This window comes from Mycteria americana, chromosome 1 (assembly GCF_035582795.1).
Source record: "Mycteria americana isolate JAX WOST 10 ecotype Jacksonville Zoo and Gardens chromosome 1, USCA_MyAme_1.0, whole genome shotgun sequence".
In the NCBI taxonomy this organism is placed as follows: domain Eukaryota; kingdom Metazoa; phylum Chordata; class Aves; order Ciconiiformes; family Ciconiidae; genus Mycteria; species Mycteria americana.
Window position 1 is genome coordinate 211178180 of NC_134365.1, and position 13910 is coordinate 211192089.

Consider the following 13910-nt stretch of genomic DNA (forward strand, 5'->3'; position numbering starts at 1 on the left):
AAGTCTGACTTTTTCACAGTTTTGTGTGGCTCCTTATATTTAACTTTAGCCAGGATAACAGAAATTTGGTCCAGCCTGTTGCCTAAAACTATTTGTAAAAACTGACCAAAGCAAAAAGACAAAGAAATGTAATAATTTAAAACAAAAAGACATACTGATCTCAGCCAAAAGGGGTGTGGGTTGACTAACCAGTGGACTATGCTGGTCGTGTAAGAAATTAAGAGTAACAGATGAATAAAATAAGAAAAAAGGTGGTTTAACTGAAAACCATTTGCTGAAGTTTTTAATATAGTGGCACAGACAGAAAGAAATATAATTTGACACCTCTGACAAATGACTTCTGTAACATCCTGGTAGGACCTCGAAGCGCACTGCAATACCAGTGTGCTTTCACATCCCCATCTTGGGAGTTACGGTAACTTCACTGAGACAGACAGAGGGACCCGAAGGATCCCTCATCCCCACCTTTGCCAGCTTTGGCAGTGTCTTGATATTTGACCTGGAGTTTCCTGTGCCTTTTTTTCCCCCTCTTACCTTTTTTCTATCTTTTATTCTTATCTTACCTTTTTCTATCTTTTTTTTTTTTCTTCAGCCAAGAAAGTCTGTTCAGTAACTCTGCTGGAAGAGTTTTCCTGGGCATGGAGCAGCTAATTGAATCATATTAACATATGTATTCTTCAGTAAAAAAGGTACAAATAAGAACACCAAAACCAGAACCTATACATCAAGGTCCTTGTTGGAGTCTGGCTGCCTGTGCTCAAGGCCAGCTTTCACGTGGCCTCACCAGGGACCTCTGCCCTTTGGCTTGGGCTCAGGCTCTTGCCCTTGGTTTTTGCTGATCCTGACCTGCTGACTTGCTTTGCTGACTTGCTGGCCCTGCTCTGCTCTTCTGGCCGGGTACTGTGGGATGGTGCCGTGTTGGGGGGGGCACTGCCCTGTCCCTCACCATCACCCGTGGCTTCTGCCTCCCCTGCCCTCACCCAGCGCCTGCTCCTGCTGCTCCCTGACACTGTATTTTCCATACTTGCTGCTTTTTTCTTTCTCCTTTTGAAAATTTGTCTTGCTTTGTCCTCAAGAAAACAGGAAAGCAACATTAACAAGTTCAGACCATCTCAGTGAAATTGTCTTTCATCTTCTCCCTACAAAAGACTATCTAAATGACAGTCAAATGAGGAAAGTTTCCATAAAAAATCCTCTCTTTTACAAAAGAGAAAGACATTAAATCACGTTGTTAAAATTAAAACTTCATCAATATTTTAACTATCTTTCCTTTAAGAAGTTTTAATAATGTTTACCATGAGATGAAGCATGCCCAAATCTCTTGACTCAGACCTTCATATCGTTTAGTATTCTAATATTCTCCTTCAGATGAGTCTTACTGATGCCTTTAACTTCTGTACCCATTTGGTCCACCAAAACTACCATAAAACTGGTTATTTATCAAAGCTATAAGCCTTTTTGAAGCACTTTTCTCTGTCTGAGAATGTACTTAATCTAGTCAAACAGAAAAGATTGGTAATTAATAGATCTTGGATACCTGTTGCTGAAATTACGCTTTAAATATGATACATGGAGAAGCTGGATTGTACTTTGGAGAAGCAGGAGCATATTCTGACAGACCAGAAACAAACCTGGGCTTCCAAAGTTCAGTTCCCCAACATGTACAGTCTAGTCCCTTCTCCACTCCAGATATTTTAATGATTTCCTAGGTGCAGTCCTTTGCTAGCAGTAAGGGTTAGCATCCCTGGGCTAACCACTGCAACCCTGCTGTTCAATGCTGTTCATTATCTGCTGCTGCCCGAATTCAGACAGGTGTGTCTGTATCCCCCAAACGAAATAATAGCCTGGTCTGACCCTGAAGCTCCAACCTCTAATAATGCTGCAAAGGTTAGAGTTTGATTAGTGGTATATGGAGATGTCCCAAAGGAGCTGCTGTCCTCAGCGGCACCTGTGATATCTAGGAAGGCTGAGGCAGCCAGCCACCTTTCTTACATGACCCACTGTGCTGCTAACACAGGAGCATTAATCCACGTTGAAAAGCCTTCTGTGTCCTCAGTACAGCGTTTTGAGGTCTTCATGGAGGACTAAATAGCATTTAAAGCCCTCATACTCTTTGACTAGGCATCAAGATAGCTTTTCCTCTCTCCTTCTGGTTCTTAAACCAGCTTTATTATACAGTGAAGGAAGGATTTGTACAGGATCATTTCTTAGCCCACCAATGTTTGGTCTCTTCCTGTGCTTCTGCCTCTCTTCTCCTACATTAATAGCCCTTCATTAGCAAAATTTTACTTCTGGCCAAAATGTGACAAACTACTGCATACCTAGAACACAAATATACAAATGGACCTGGCTCATTTGTTTCTCTCCCCTCCATTCCCCAAGAAGTGATAGCCTTTCTTCATGGAACCTCAGGCTGCTTCCTTGGCCTGGATTATCCCTTAAGAGCAAAAGTGTTGTGCTGAACAGGGGAACAATTTACACAACACTTTCATTTCTGAAATGCTATTGAACTGCTAGTAATTGTAATGCTGTAGTGTACATAGGGGAAGTTGACCCAGATTGGATGAACTGAGCAGAAATCACATCCATACTTTCCTTAAAGCCTCCCACTGCTGTGCTACCAGAACAAGCAGCTGGTAAATGTCAGCAGCTAATATTTTTATTTTCATACCATCTTAATTTGTCTGAACAGGCCAAGGTAAAATTAACTACCTGGCTACCACTGAGTCTGGTGCTATGGAGCAAGCTATGACTGAAAAAAGGCATTACAGACACTTCTACTGGGAGTGGCAGGGAGAAGTGGACTCAGGAGATTCTGACCTCCATTTCTGTGTCCATTGGCTACACCAGAGATGGTTAACCCGTAACTCCTGGTATGATTCACAACATTTCTTTACACAGGAAAGAAGCATCTTGCACAGCAAGCATCTCCTTCCTCTCTCCACCTTGCCCATGCTCTGCTCTTGTTCCAGCTACAGACAAAGGAGACTCTGCAACTTCTTGGCTCCTTCAGGAACCACCTGCTTGCTGAGACCCTCTTCAATGCATCTATACCAGTGAACAAAATCTATACTAGTAACCAAAACAGGACAGGGTCTTTTTTTCTGAGCATGAAGTAAGAAAAACTAACAGAACTAATAGAACACAGCCCATATAGCTAAAGTCCATCACCCTCCAAAATGTGATAGCCACATCCAATCTCCTTGTTGGGAATGGTCCATGTGCAAGCTGTGCGTGGGAAAGTGCAAGCTCAGCTCAGAACCATGCCAGGTTTTTTATTGGAATTTAATATAGATAATCACAGAACAGTGGTTGTACCCACCATCTAAGAAGCTTACTGGTATAGACACAGTCCAAATGGCTGTATAATGGGGCACGTAGCCCACCCACAAACTGGGACGTGCACCAGGCTATCACCTTCCAAATTTTAAAGTCATGATTGCCCATTGCTAATCAATAGCAGTCTCCCCCAAATTTTTCCTATGTAGAACATAAATTGGTGATGTAAATTGGTGGATTTCCAAAGATATATATATTTCATTTCCAGACTGTATGTAATCCTTTAATGCAAACCAATAGAGGCAGAGACATTACTGGAAGCAGCAATGGCTTCCACCAAGAAGCAGCTCTTTCTCGCCTCAGTCCCTCTTTGTAGTCCCACTTTTGTGTAACTGTTAAGTACTTTGTTATTTTGTTTCTGATATCAAGCTTATCTCAGACCCTAAGCTGAGAAAAGAAGAGGAATAAATGATGAAAAGGGTTAGTGAAGAGAAAAAAGGGATAAAGATAAAAGTGTCATTTCTTTTTCTGTCACATACAGGACTGTAACTGTAAATGGATACCAGTACTGCATGAATCAGCTTTCCATTCTATTGTCAGAAGTCCAGAGCTAAGTATAATATTCAGCATTAAATGAATATGAATTATTATTATTTACCTCAGTCTAAATATACAGCACTTGTAAGAGATGGATATGCTCATTTTGAAAATTTCTTTGGGAAGTAAAGAACAGAACAAACTTCTGTGTACAAGAGGAGGTGTTCACTGTATTGATAAAGTGAATGCCATTCAAGGTAAGTACTCCAGAAGAAGACAACAGTTGTTAGTGCATCCTTTTGTTCTGCTAAATGCTTTATTTATGGGGTTTGGGATACACAGTTTTATGCAACTGACAATTCAAAAGCAAACATTGCTGTCCACAAAGAATTAGATCTTTAGGGAGAAAAATGTTTTTGTCAGAATGTAGTAAGATTTGTTTCTAATTACAGTGTAGCAGTACTTCTCTCTGAATGGAAGACACAATTTCATTGTATTTACACCGAAAGCTGAAATGATGGCTGCTCATTTGTGACACTGACATTCCACGAATCAAATGGGCTGCCTATAAAATTAAAAAGCATGAGAATTTTCTACTGCTCTCCTTTCCCCTCATCCCTCCTCCACTGTGGTGGGTTGATCTTGGCTGTCCCCCAGGTGCCCCCCAAGTTACTCTATCACTCCCCATCCTTCAGGAACAGACTGCTCCAGCGTGGGTCCCTCACGGGGTCACAAGTCCTGCCAGCAAACCTGCTCCAGTGTGGGCTCCTCTCTCCACGGGTCCACAGGTCCTGCCAGGAGCCTGCTCCAGCGCGGGCTTCTCATGGGGTCACAGCCTCCTTTGGGCACATCCACCTGCTCCAGCATGGGCTCCTCCATGGGCTGCAGGTGGAGATCTGCTCCACCGTTAACCTCCATGGGCTGCAGGGACAGCCTGCCTCACCATGGGCTTCACCAGGGGCTGCAGGGGAACCTCTGCTCCGGTGCCTGGAGCACCTCCTCTCCCTCCTTCTTCACTGACCTTGGTGTCTGCAGAGCTGTTGCTCTCACATATTCTCACTCCTCTCTCCCGGCTCCTGTTGTGCAGCAGTTTTCCCCCTTCTTAAATATGTTACCACAGAGGTGCTGCCAGCGTCGCTGATGGGCTTGGCCTTGGCCAGCGGCGGGTCTGTCTTGGAGCCGGCTGGCATTGGCTCTGTCGGTCATGGGGGAAGAATCTTCTAGCAGCTTCTCACAGAAGCCACCCATGTAGCCCCCCTGCTACTGAAATCTTACCACACAAATCCAATACATCCACTTTCATTCATCGTGTTCTGGATACCATTTCTTACATACCTGGGATGCCGTACTGGTTTTGGCTGAGATAGAGTTAATTTTCTCACCCACGCTGTAGCAGTCTGTTCCTGAAGGACTGCACCCCATAGAAAGGACCCACGCTGGAGAGTTCGTGAAGAACTGCAGCCTGTGGGAAGGACCCATGTTGGAGAAGCTCACGGAGGACTGTCTCCCCTGGGTGGGACCCCACACTGGAGCAGGGGAAGAGTGTGAGGAGAAAGGAGCAGCAGAGACGACGTGTGATGAACTGACCGCAACCCCCATTCCCTGACGCAGGGGGAGGAGGTAGAGAAACAGGGAGTGAAGCTGAGCCTGGGAAGAAAGGAGGGGTGGGGGGAAGGTGCTTTTTAGATTTGTTCTTATTTCTCATCATCCTGCTGTTTAATTGGCGATAAATGAAATTAATTTCCCCAAGTTGAGTCTGTTTTGCCCGTGACGGTAATTGCTGAGTGATCTCCCTGTCCTTATCTCGACCCACGAGCCCTTTGTCGCATTTTCTCTCCCGTGTCCCGTTAAGGAGGGGGAGTGATAGAGCGGCTTGGTGGGCGCCTGGTGGACAGCCAAGGTCAACCCACCACAGTGGGCTCAGCAGTACCTCCAACGCGTAAAGCCGAGCAGCTGGAAAAAGGAGCAGAACCTGAACCTGTACTTATGCAGATCCAATGGGCAGGAGTCTGCATGCAAGGAGCAGAAAGGGTGGCTATTCTCGAGTACAACAGCTATATTGCAGCGGTCCAGATGGACTACTGCTTGCTCGCAGTTTGAATCTATTATGCAGGCAGAAACAGGCCATCAATTAATTTCTGAATTACTCACATTGGTTCTGGCTATAAAGACAGTGCATGCGATTGATTTTTACCCTGTTTAATAGGATGGCTTCCATGGATGGAAGGACAGCTTCTAAATGCTTCCTGAATATGAGTGGCTGACCTGAATTTCTAAGATAAATGCCAAATGGTACACTTTAGTTTTCATAGAACATTAAATAAAGCTAAGAGCAGATGAAAAAGAGCTGGATTACCATATTCACTGAACAAATCAGTACCACTGCAGGTACTTGTACATATAGAGCAATTGCAAATTTCAGAATAATAAACTGATCCTGGCAAAATCCTACAGATGTACTTACTCCAGTGCTCAGTTGTCTGATGATCATAGATCTCCTAACATCTAGTACTTTCTGGCTCTTTCCAGGAGGTGCTATTTTTTTGTTGTTTGATTTGATTTGGTTCTTCCTCAGAATTAAATGGAAATGATCTATGCAGCTATTTTTTAATTCCTCTAATTAACATTTCCTGCAGCTTTAAAAAATATTTTCAGTATCATCTTTTAATTACTAACGGGCTATGGTTTTACGGTGTCCTACAACTACTTTTACTTCAGGAAGCTCAATAATAGATAATCCTCCCCTTCACACTCCTCTTTGAACACTACTTCACAGGAATACAAGGGCCATGAAAGCTTTGCAGCTGGTGGAGAGAGAATCCCCCCAAGATGCATGAAAGGAGTCCCTGCAGTGCATGCTGCGATGTGGATTTTCAGTTGCTTTGAGCTCTAGTTCTCTGGAGCTTTTTCATAAATTAGAGCAGGCTCTGGGAGTAATGCTTTATGCATGGGCTGTACTAGTTCCCAAAGCTGATGTGAATCATAGGAGTGGGAGGGTGGCTGACAGCCACCTTAGGGCTCTGCTGGTGGGCCATGTCTTTTTGTGATATTACAGCCATGGGTATCAAAAGAGATCTGGGCTGATGTATTATATCTAGCTGTGAAAACTATGAATGGTAGAATTCCTTTTTAAAACAGGAGGGATTTGTCTTACACCACCACAATTCTTTTCCCTTCTTCTGTCATCTATTTTCAGTTCTTTTGTGTGTACGACATGCCCTGGAAATATTGCATGAGGACTGTTCTGCATGCGGGCTGTTTGAAGGTGCAAAGTCTGCTGGAATAGTGTTGGGGGACTGTGGAAATGGAAGGAGGCAGACTTTGTGCATTCTTGTCCACAGTGCTTTTTGGGAGCTGACTTGAAGAGGACTGTCCCCTGACGGTGCCTGGACATAGTCTTGAAGAAATCTGGTTAGAGGTTCAGAACAGGGCCACAAAGTAAGACCTACCTGGTCCGCTTTTATTACTGAATATTCTAGTGCAAGACACAACTGACCATAAGTTGGGGACAGATGTCAAGACCTGAAGTGTCTCTGGTCATGTGCAGAACTTTAGATATCTAGCTAATTTCACAAGCATAAAGGTAGGTCCATGCAGATGCTTAGAGTAAATAGAGTGTTGTACTTCTAGGACACCCTCAGAATTCAAGCACTGTTTTTCAGTTTGTAGCACTGGTGAAATTAGCAGGTTAAAATGGAAGAGTGTTGTAAATCTGAAACACTGCCCAAAATTATCATATGATCTCCTTTAGTGCAACTTGGTAAGTTTGTCATGCACTGCATCTGTTTTTATTTAAATATTTAAGATAAATGACATAAGAACTGACAAAGATTCACAAGCATCTGAACATTTACGATATTTTCCCAAGTGACCTACTTACTGAAGGGATGCTGTACTTCAACTTTGAACTGTACTGAAAGAAAGTTGACACTGGCAGCCCACCAAATTAAACAACAAAAGTGAACCTTGATGTTGGCAACGCTTGACTGGTAAGTCCCAGTATATACAGATCTGTATGCAAATATAGATCTTTTATTTTCATTAAGTGACAGAAAAAATATTTTCCTTTAGCCACATGATAATGATTCATGCTGGGAAAAAGCCTGGTGGCTTTCTCAAATGTTTCTGATATTTGAACTGTGCTGATAATTTCTATTTGAAGTATGAACCACCAACAGCACTCTTGACAGCTGCAGCATCTGCTGTAATCATATTTATTCTTCATCAAAGCTTCGAGAGTCAACACACACCAGGCTTTTAACATTTTGTTACTCAACAGCTATGTTTTACAGATTCCAGTGGGGACCATCTAACATTTCTGTGTTCATCACAGCTGCAGCAATCAAACTTGTGAACAGCAGTTTTGGAGTTTGAAGCATAGCTGTTGAACACAACGGTCCTTTTATGATCTGTGTTCTTAATCGGTGACATTGACAACATGACTGCCATCTTCAGCCACACACCTCAAGAACAACCCCAGGCACAAGTATATGCTGGCAGCCACCCAGCTGGAAAGCAGCTTGGCAAAAGACCTGGGGGTTCTGGTGGACACCAAGTTGAATGTGAGCCAGCAATGGGCCCTTGCCACAAAGAAGGCCAACGGTAACCTGGTCTGCATTAGACAAAGCATTGGCACCATGTCAAGGGAGGTGATGAATCCTTCCCCTCTGCTCAGCACTGGTGAGGCCACACCTGGAGTACTGTATCCAGTTCTGGGCTCCCCAGTACAAGAGAGACATGGACATACTGGAGAGGGTCCAGCGAAGGGCCACAAGGATGATTAAGGGACTGGAGCATCTCTCCTCTGAGGAAAGGCTGAGAGAGCTGGGACGGTTCAGCCTGGCAGCCTGGAGAAGAGAAGGCTCAGGGGGGATCTTATCAACATATATAAATACCTGAAGAGAAGATACAAAAAGGATGGAGCCAGGCTCTTTTTAGTGGTGCTCAGTGCCAGGACCAGAGACAATGGGCACAAACTGAAACACAGGAGGTTCCCTCTGAGCATCAGGAAACACTTTTTTACCATGAGGGTGACCGGGCACTGGCACACATTGCCCATGGAGGCTGTGGAGTCTCCCTTTGTGGAGATATTCAAAAGTTGTCTGGACAGGTCCAGGTGGCCCTGCTTGAGCAGGGGGGTTGGACCAGATGACTTCCAGAGGTGCCTTCCAATCTCTACCATGCTGTGATTCTGTGATTCTATGAAATGCAATGGAAAATCAACCTCTGGACCTCCTTCCAAAAGACTTGTCATGGCAAAGAAAGGCAGGCTGTTCCATGCATAGCATGAAACTTCATAGCAAGATGGAGTTACAAAACAGTCCCTGATTCAACATACATCAAACTCCTTCTAAAAAAACCTCAAGTCTCCCAGTCTATTAACTGCATTTTTTTTAAGATGATAACCATTAAGACACTGACTTTTTAATGACAGTTCAGGATGTTCAGTGCTTGATATTTGTACCAAGAAAAAGCAAATATAGGAATCCTTGGAAATGGGCCATTACAGACCAGAACACAGAACATAAGGAATTTGTGTGAAAGGAAGCTCACGATTGTGACCAAGGAATTGGAAAGAGGTAAAGAGATATATACATATTTTCACATCAGTGATGAAGTGACAGGAGCTATTGCTTTATGATACACAGATGAGCAATATGCTATCCAGGATCTAATGAAATGCAGATGCCGTATTCGCATTCAAGGTGATTTAAAAATGCACTCTTAGATATTAACCAGTGATATAAATCTTGGAAGAACGCCAACCATTTGCCCATCAGACAGGATTATAGTCTACTGACAGACAGATGGCAATATAATTGAGGTCTGCCAATGGCTCATTAAAACATCATACAAAGTAATCACCTTGTAACTTACTACCTGAGTAAAAGTTAAAATACAAATTGTTACAAAAAACAGAAGTAAAAAACAGTCAGAGGTACACAGAAGGGTTTTTAGCATCCTTGTATGTCTGCAGTTCTGGTGTCCTCATATGCAAATGAACAGGACATCTAGAAAAGACAGAGGAAGGGGACAGGAATGATCAAAAGCATGGAATGGCTTCTCTATGAGGGGAGATTAAATAGACTAGGAGTCTTCAGCCTGGAAAAGAGATAGGAGAGAGAGTATGACAGTGATCTGTAAAACCAAGAATGACTTAGAGAAGGGTAAATGCAATAATTATTTTTACATTACAAAACTAGGGGTTATCAGATGAGTATCAGGTAGCAGGCTCAAAAGGCACACTTTTTTGCACAATGCATAATTAAAATATGGTAGTCACTGCCACCGGATGGTCTGGAAGCCAAATATAAAGGATTGCAAAAAAAGATTCCATGAAGAAATGGAAGAAAAGTCCCTCAAGACTTGAGCAGTCCAAAAACTAAAGCTAGCTGATATCTGTGTAGAGGGATTGTATATTAAAACAGTATTTCTGTATATTTACTCTGTTCTTGTATTTTTTTTCCCTTAAAAAGTGTGGAAATTTAGCCAGAGATTAAACCCGGATTTAGACGGACCTAGCAGACCAGCTACTCTAATAAGGAGCATTTAAGTAGACAAAAAAATTTCCTGAAAATGGCCCTTGAAGATTTCAGGGTTAGCTTTTAATAAAAAAAATTTAAAATGTAAGAAGCTGGGTATTGTACTCCATCTGGCCTTGTTCTGAACCAAAAAACCAACATGAGTTGAATCCATGATTTCTAAGAGGCAAGCTGTATATGCTATTCAGAATATGAAGCCTAGAGTAAACAAGCATTTGGTGACTGCAATATTCACGTCATGAAGTAATTTTGCATTGATGGATGGATGACCAGAATTTAACCAGATGTTTGCATTAAAGCAAATACTTCTGTTCTTACCAATGAGAAACAAAACGCGTATTCCAAAATTACGAATATTCATCACATTATAATATCTCCTGTGTTTTCTGAATATTCATTGATCACCACTTGTTACTCAGATACTTGATATAATTTTTGGAGCATATTAGAAAAATCTCTCTAAACACCTAAGAAACCTCTTCCCTGAAGAAGGAACTTTGATGCAAACACTGGCAAGTAGTAGAAAGAAATTGTCTTCCATTGGAGAGGATGTGAAATAAAGATGTATTACGTCCATAAGTCTTTTCAACATCTACACAGGATTTACTCTGAGCCAAGTCCTGAAATGCAATGACAAGGTAGAATGAATTAACACGCTTAACTGAATACAAATTTTGAATATACATTAATGATGTGATATGCTCGTATATGTATATAAGCAGAGGATTTCTAAATCCATGCTGCTTTGCATTCTTTCACTATCTGCATTTCCCTGACGTTTATTTTGTTTATCGGTGAAGCTGTTGATCCATCATTAACTACGATTCTCACAAGTGTCCTTTTTGAATCATTTCTTGTTTCACATAGGGAAAATAATTTGAACTTGTTGAAGCTGATTGGCTTTCAGGAGGCCAAACTGCAAATCACTGACAAGCTGACCTGTCAAGCACTGCTGAACGCTTGACTCCCACCCTTGTTTTCAGTCTTTAGTTATTAATTATGGCTCTATGCTTGCAGTGCCTTTTCCGAAGCCGGGCTCCCCAGCCTTGCAGAGGGTGGTAGATGTCGGCAGGGCTTTATGGGGCCATCAGACCTGGGGCTGCAGCAGACCCGTGGAGCAACGCTAATTCCCATGAGGCAGCCTGTGCTGATCTAAGAGCAGCTGCTCCTGAAAGGCTCTGAAGGAAAAACAAGGATACAAGTTAATTTGCTAGCGCTGGAAGGCAAACACTAATTACCAGTGTTTTGTAACTGTACGAACTGTTGCACATGGCGAGCCACGAGCTGCACACTTTGTCTCAGGCCCTGCCGCTCTTGCCGACAGTCAATCACGAGAGGCCTCCGGCATCCCGCGGCAGGGAAGCCGTGCAGGGCCACTGCAGCACGGCCGGGCTGAGGTGCCCAGGAGGCAGAGGGAAGCTCTGTGGAGAGTGAGGCCCGAGAGCGTGAGGGGGAAACCTCCTGCAATGGAGACCCCATGGGAGGCTGACTCCCGAAGACCAGCCCATGCAGGCAGGCCCTGCTCAGGCGGAGGAAGAGGCTCATGTATTTTAGAGGGCAGATGCTTAACAGGACACTCAGCAGCGGGGTTGCTGCTGTGTCAGGGCATAGAGGAAAGCGCAGGACATAAGGCATGAGGCGTCAAGGAGCTCAGCATGGCTGCCCGCTGCACACCCAGCCTGGAGGACCAACAACCACCCTGCCCCACGCAGGTCTTGTCTTTCCGGCTGGTATCTATGGTTCGCTCCCGCGGGGCGCAGCCCGACGGGCGGGGCGCATGCGCAGCGCCCTGCCGCGCCGGCCGGCTCCACATTGGCGGAAGGGCGAGCGGAGAGCTGGCGGGGAGATGGACGGCGCCGGCAGGGAGGAGCTGGGTGAGGCGCGCTCTGCGGCCTGGCGGCGGGAGCAGCCGAGGGACAGCGGGATGGCGGCTCGCCGCTGGGCGGAGAGGAGGGGGCGTGAGCGTGAAGAGCGGCCGGCCAACTTCCACCCCCCTCCCTTCGACACGGAGTGGTTCGGCCCACGGGGGATGCGCTGCAGCGCTCAGCGCATCGAGGCGGGCGGGATGAACCATCCCACCTGGGGGAGGGGTGGGCCCTGTCCTGCCTCTCCTCCGCGTCAGGCGCCGGCGGCCCGGGCCTCCCCATCGCAGCCCGCCGGGGACGGGGAGGCGGGTGGCGAGGACTGAGCGCCCCGGAGCAGGGCCGGCGGCACCTGGCGCCGGGCGGGGCTGAGGGAAGCGGAGCGCGGCGCAAGGAGGGAGGGAGGGAGACCCTCTCCCTCAAAGCGGGAGACCCGGCCGGGGGCTCTCCTCAGCGGGGCGGCGGGCAGAGAGCGGGCTGCGGCCCCGCTTCGCGGAAAGCCGCCGCTCAGGGCGGCAGGGGCGGTTCCCTGAAGGCGGTAGTCTCACTTGGCTGGCTCTTGATTTCATTGGGAAGTCACGGTGTTGCATAGAAGTTCAGGAAATACTTTCTCTTTGCATCGTTACGTGATGCTTCTATCTACGGTGAAAGGTTGTGTGGGGTATTTTTTTTGTGTGTGTGTGTTGATATATTAGCTGTATTTATTGGAGATTACTCTTCGGACCTTTAAATCTGAGTGTGGGAGGGCGCATATATGTTCACGTCTCAATTTTTCTATCCGTAGATGGACAAGAGAGAACTCGTGGCAGGTTTAGTTATAAAGTATAGGTGATTCTGGGCTGGACTGGGCAGACTGAAAGCCTCATCTCAAAGCTGTGTACCACTGTAATCTCAAGAATTCATCCTGTGCAGTGGTAATGATGGGAAGCAGGAGATGTGCTTCAGATTTTATTGTCCCAGAGGCTGATCCCTCTTGCAATGACAGATTGCCACCTCTGGAGCAAAGGTGGCAGAAAGAAATTTTAGCTTTTTTTTTTTTTCCTAAATTTCACAGATCTGACAGTTTCTCTGTTAGAAATGGGAGTAACTGTTTAAAAATGCAGATCAACACCTGGTGAGATTTCAGAAGTTTTGTACATGGTTTGGTCTATTGAATACTTAATAAAATTTAAATCTTACCAATGTGTCATCACTTGAAAGTGTGTTAATCATGTAGAAATGCGTAGCTTGGTTTAGGCAGGACAGTGGGTTAAAGACTAACATCTTTCTAAATAAATGATCCATTGTGAGTTGGGATAAACATGCTCCTCTGAAAGTGTATAATAACCTATGGAGACCAGTGCACGCTTTGGTTTAATAATTCAGATGTCTCATTTTATTAGCCTTCTGGATTTGACAGTTACGATGCAAAAGCAAACAGTTCTTCCTGCTTACTGAGTGGCATTATTGACTTTCAGCATTTGTTTAGAAATAACCATTCTCAAGATTAATAAATTCTGGCATAAAGCAGAATAAATCTACTTTATTAAGTTACAGTCTGTAATGAAGAGAAATAAATGACACACAGATATATTTTCCGAAGAAAAATAACTGTACCAAGCATAGCTTTAAAGTTCTTGAAAAACAAACAAACACAACAAAAGCTAATGCTAACTTTTACTATTCTGAAAAATGTAACTATTAGTATATA

At 44.5% G+C, this 13910-nt stretch overlaps 1 protein-coding gene across 1 annotated transcript in view; it reads left to right on the forward strand.

Moving 5' to 3' along the window:
* Positions 1-12143: 12143 nt before the first annotated feature.
* The window catches only part of SLC36A4 (solute carrier family 36 member 4), a 126767-nt gene continuing 125000 nt past the window's right edge, over positions 12144-13910 (forward strand). Inside the window, exon 1 of the mRNA XM_075491103.1 lies at positions 12144-12232. Coding sequence (XP_075347218.1) covers positions 12205-12232 — 28 coding nt within the window. The 5' untranslated portion in view covers positions 12144-12204. The remainder of the gene's footprint in view (positions 12233-13910) is intronic.